Source organism: Aethalodelphis obliquidens, unplaced genomic scaffold (genome assembly GCF_003676395.1).
Source record: "Aethalodelphis obliquidens isolate GAN/ISIS:26980383/991018 unplaced genomic scaffold, ASM367639v1 scaffold5, whole genome shotgun sequence".
Classification (NCBI taxonomy): domain Eukaryota; kingdom Metazoa; phylum Chordata; class Mammalia; order Artiodactyla; family Delphinidae; genus Aethalodelphis; species Aethalodelphis obliquidens.
This window is the reverse complement of record NW_020837949.1, coordinates 6,882,903-6,887,788: the sequence shown is the minus strand read 5'-3', so window position 1 is coordinate 6,887,788 and position 4,886 is coordinate 6,882,903. Positions and strand designations below refer to the sequence as shown.

Below are 4,886 nucleotides of genomic sequence, written 5' to 3'. Positions count from 1 at the left end.
CAGCCGCTCTGCGGCATGTGGGATCCTCCCGGACCGGGGCACAAACCCACGTCCCCTGCATCGGCAGGCGGACTCTCAACCACTGCGCCACTAGGGAAGCCCAGATGTTTTTTGTTTTTTTGTTTTTTTTGATGTTTTATTTTTTAAAGTTCCCCCAAGTTATTCTAAAGTGCCTGCAAGTTTAGAAGATCATAGAAAGAGAAAGTGAATTATTGGACTGGAAATGACCAGTTAGCCTGCTTTCCCAGAACAGGGAGCTGTGGATTGAAGATCAAAAAAAGGATTTTTGAATCCACAATGGGAAGTCATAATTTGATTCTAGAGGCAGGACTCGGAAGGAAATAAGGCTATGGGAATGGTTGTTGAAAAAGTTCTGACTGATCTCAGTAGTTAAGTTAGGAGCTCCAGAGGCAGCATTCATTTCAGCTGTGCCCACTGCAGGCTCTGTCCAGAGACCTGGTATGGACAGGACGCTGCACGAGCACAGGTGGGAACAGCACCAGTGCCTGCACCGCCGTCCTCCCTAACCTCCATCGTGGTGAGGCCAGCACCTCTGTGTAAGGGCAGTTTGCTGAAGAACCGAAAGGGACTGTGGTGACGTCACAGTCACTGACGTCACTGATTATTTTAATAATCAGCCCAGGGACTTCCCTGGCGGTCCAGTGGTTAAGACTTCGCCTTCCAATGCAGGGGGTGCGGGTTCGATCCCTGGTCGGGGAGCTAAGATCCCACATTCCTCGCGGCCAGAAACCAAAACATAAAGCTGAAACAGTATTGTAACAAATTCAATAAAGACTCTAAAAATGGTCCACGTCAAACAAACGAAAAAAAAACCCCAAACAAACAAACAAAACAAAAAATATATAGTCACCCCACACTTAAATGTTGAAGGGTTGCCCACTGAGAAGATTGGAGAGGATGTACTGCAGTTATCGCCAACATAAAACATGTCTTCTGCATAAAGGGTTTCTGAGCCCTGGTGCCTGTGTTTAGGACTGTCGAGTAGCTTACTCAGTCACCAAGCCGTCACATGTCAAGGAAAGTGCCAGAGAGTCATTAAGAACTGAAGAGAACTTTACTCATCTACTGTGTCGAGACTTGCAAAGACTTGCAAAGATAGAATGCCTATTTGAAGTAGGCTGAGAATAAACTCAAGAGGGAAAAAGTAGTATTTTCTCCAAACTTTGCATAGGTATAAAGCAGAAATTTTCAGAAGTCACTGAGAAAGAGAGGGAGAGGGAGAGAGGGAAAAAAATACATGTGTGTGTGTTTGGGCATTTAAGTTTGAATTAAAATGTTGGCAGAAGGTGGATCTGAAAAAGGCAAGGATATTGAAAGCTCATTAGCAAGAGCAAATTGACCTTAAAACTGTATAATACAAAATATCTGACTGTGTTCCCCACATGAACACTTTCTGCCTCTTCTAAGTAGTCCTGGAGCTTTATCACCTTACCCCCAGCGACCCTCCCCTTCACATAGTCTTGCCTCTGATTTTTAGTTATACTTAGGATGTCAATGACTCTGAAACCTAAGGTGTTATCCTTCCTTGGAGGTTGGCGTAAAGCATCCCAAAGTGAAGATAAGGAAGTTGTAACCATGGACATGTCAGTGGGTGAGGAGAGCTTGAGGATTACATTGCAGTCCTTAAGCCTGCTTTTTAAACTAAGCAAGGAGCGACACTGAGGTAGAAGTGCAGATCTGGTTACCCTCTTCACTTAGCTAAGCGTGAATCTAGAGGATTTCTTCCTCAAATAAAGCTTGTAGTTGTTGAAAGGACACGGAGTGCACAGGGAACACCAGGAATTAGGGAGTGGCAGACACGTGTGTTAGCGCTCCCCAGAGAAACAGAACCAAAAGGAGATATAGAGATATATAAGAAGAGATTTATCAGAGGAATTAACTCATGCAATTATGGAGGCCAAGAAGTCCTATGATCTGCCAGCTGCAGGCTGGAAAGCCAGGAAAGCAGTGGCGTAATTCATTCCGAGTCCAAAGCCCCAAAACCAGGAGCAGCGATGTCCGAGGGCAGAAGGCGATGGCTGTGACGGCTCAAAGGAGGAGCAAATTTGCTCTCCCTCTGCCTTTTTGTTCCACTTACGCCCTCCGCGGATTGGATGATGCCCATCCACGCTGGTGAGGGCATCTTCTCTAATCAGTCTTGGATTAAATGCTAATTTCTTCTGGAAACGCCCTCACAGACACCCAGAAGTAACATTTTACCAGCTGTCTGGGCATCTCATGGCTCAGTCAAGTTCATGCATAAAATCAACCATCACAACACATAAGTGTTCTGGCATTTTTGAATGCCCTCTCCTTTGGCCTCTCCTTTAGTCCAATACCCTGTCCTGAGCAGAAGCTATCTAATTCCTAGGTGAGGAGATGAGAAGAAGCCCATTCCCACCTGAGAGACTGAGGGCCCAGCCCCGCGTCCTTCCGCTACGAGAAATGTTTATTAACAATGATACTTGACATCTATAATCCACTTCATCCAGTTGCTTTCTCCTCCTCAGAAAGTTAGATAACTGCCTCACAGTTACTCAGTAACTCACAGAAACAAGTCTGAGGACTGGACACCTCTCCCAGTGAGGGTCTCTCCCACCCTCGCATCTCTCAGCCCCATCAGCCTGTTGGTCACTGGAGTCCATGGTCCGTGGACAGCAGCCCCCTCCTCGTGCCCTTCTTGTTTTCCTTCTGGGAAGTGTCCCCCAATCCCCCCATTCACCATGCATCTGCTGTATCCACTACTGGTTTTTGTGACCTGTGGTTGCTAGGGTTGGCAGTTACAAGATAATGCTAGTACCACGAAGCCTGTGCATTTAAATCCTGTTTGAGCTGAGTAGCTTTGCTCATATCTCATGACAGTGAACTGAACTCTGGCTGCCAGGGGTGAAAGTACGATGGCTCTGTGTGTGCAAAATTCACCCTCTGTGAAGGAGAAACGTAAAGTGGATATACTATGTGGTATCTTATTGTGTAAAAAGAGAAGTAGTTATAAGTAGTTTAATGCTTAGGAAGGGAAGTAATTTTAACTACTTTATATTGAAAAGATAGCTTAAACGCTTGGGACTAACCTAGCTTCTCTTCCACCTCTAGGAACAAGGGAAGATGTTGATGTATAGGTCAGAATGTGTGCTCTGAAATGTGTCTCACTGGTGGAAATGAGTTTACTTGGAGCTTTTCAGAGCTTTTACTTGCCAGTTTCCTCTAATAATAGTGACATGATATTTACAATCGGGGGCAGACTATGGCCAAGGAACAGAGGGAAGAAAATCACTGGCTTCTGGGAACATAACCTTTGCTAACCTGTAAGCTCCTTGAGAATAGTATTAAGTCTGTGAGATACTCATTCTTTATCCTGGAAGTATGCCTAGCAGAGAAAGTACTTGATGACTGTCCTTCTGAGTACGGTGCTCTAAGTACATGTCTCACTTGGACCAATAATGCCCTTTCATATACTAAATGCAGTGGAACAAAAGAGTACTAGTCGGGGGTGGCCCTCTGGAAGGTCTGCCTCTACCCAGGGCGATAATCAGCCTTGGAGATCTCTGTCTTAACAAGATAGGGACTAGTCATTTAGGAAGACAGACACTATTTTGAGGATAATTACAAGGACTTACCTTTTGGAGGTAATTACTTTTGTTGGGTGCCTATAAGCACTGTTCTCATTTGATTTGTAACTGTGGAATAGACATTATTTTCTTCATTTATATATAAAGAGACCAAGTGAAGCTCAGAGAAGTGAAATTGCTCACAGTTACAGCTAATGAGTGGTGATTTTGGAATTTAAACTCAGGTATGTCAAACTGCAAAGCCCACCCGCTGCCCAAGCAGCAGCTGGCACATAGTAGGTGCTCAGTAAATATTTGTGGAATGAGTGAATGAGTTTTCCCCTTCCCATTTCTTCTCCATCAGCCTACCTTGTCCTCTCCCCCGCTCCTCCTCTGACTTGGCCTGACGTTTCAAAGTGACGTTGACTTACATTTAAAGGTTCTGGAAGAGGCTGCTGTTAAAATGCTGTGAGTGCACCTTACCTGGGAGGAAGAGTGTGGCCCTCTTCTGACACAGACCAGGTCACTTCTCTGTCATCCAGTCCAATGCAAAGGCCTGGAGTTGATCCAGGTAAATTTGGATTGAGACGAGGGAGAGTGGGGAGGTGAAGGCTGCAAAGGAGTGAGCCAAGAGGAAAGGCCAGAACAAAGAGTCCGGAGACAATTGCCAATTTTTCAAAAGGGTCAGGTCCTTTGGGATGAGATCCCCAATAAATATTAGCCGAATTAACAGAAATCCAGCCCCAGGGCCCGCCTGCCTTGTTGGGGACTCTAGGACAGGCAGGTATGAGAGGCATACCCGCGCAGGGTCACTTTGGGGGCGGCGGTGGTCCCCTGGCCCCGGAGCGGCCCCGTTGGTCCCCGCAGGCGGGCAGGAGCTCGGAGGCCATTGGCTGGCGCGCGGGCGGCGGAGGGGCGGGGAGCGCCGCCGAAGGGGACTGTTTGCTCCTACGGGCTGTAGATGGAGCTGTCCGGCCCCGGCGAGGGGGAAGGCGCCTGGAAAACGTTCTTCTTCTCCCTGGCCGGCCCGAGCGGGGAACAGCGCTCCCAGGATGCAGTTTGTGTCAACACGGCCGCAGCCTCAGCAGCTGGGCATCCAGGGCCTGGGGCTGGACAGCGGGAGCTGGAGCTGGGCGCAGGCTCTGCCCCCGGAGGAGGTCTGCCACCAAGAGCCGGCGCTGCGCGGGGAAATGGCCGAAGGAATGCCGCCCATGCAGGTGGGTGCACCCCCGCCGGCGCCATGGCCGCCCGCCTGCCGTGGGGGCGGGGCGGGGCGCAGGGCAGTGGGCGCCGGGCGGCTGGGGGCCCGGGCCGCGCGGGGCGGGGACGGAGGCCGGG

General features: G+C 48.8%; 1 protein-coding gene across 1 annotated transcript in view; it reads left to right on the top strand.

The window, feature by feature from the left end:
- The first annotated feature begins 4,495 nt into the window (after positions 1 to 4,495).
- The window catches only part of ZNF282 (zinc finger protein 282), a 25,554-nt gene continuing 25,163 nt past the window's right edge, over positions 4,496 to 4,886 (top strand). Inside the window, exon 1 of the mRNA XM_027101599.1 lies at positions 4,496 to 4,765. Coding sequence (XP_026957400.1) covers positions 4,601 to 4,765 — 165 coding nt within the window. The 5' untranslated portion in view covers positions 4,496 to 4,600. The remainder of the gene's footprint in view (positions 4,766 to 4,886) is intronic.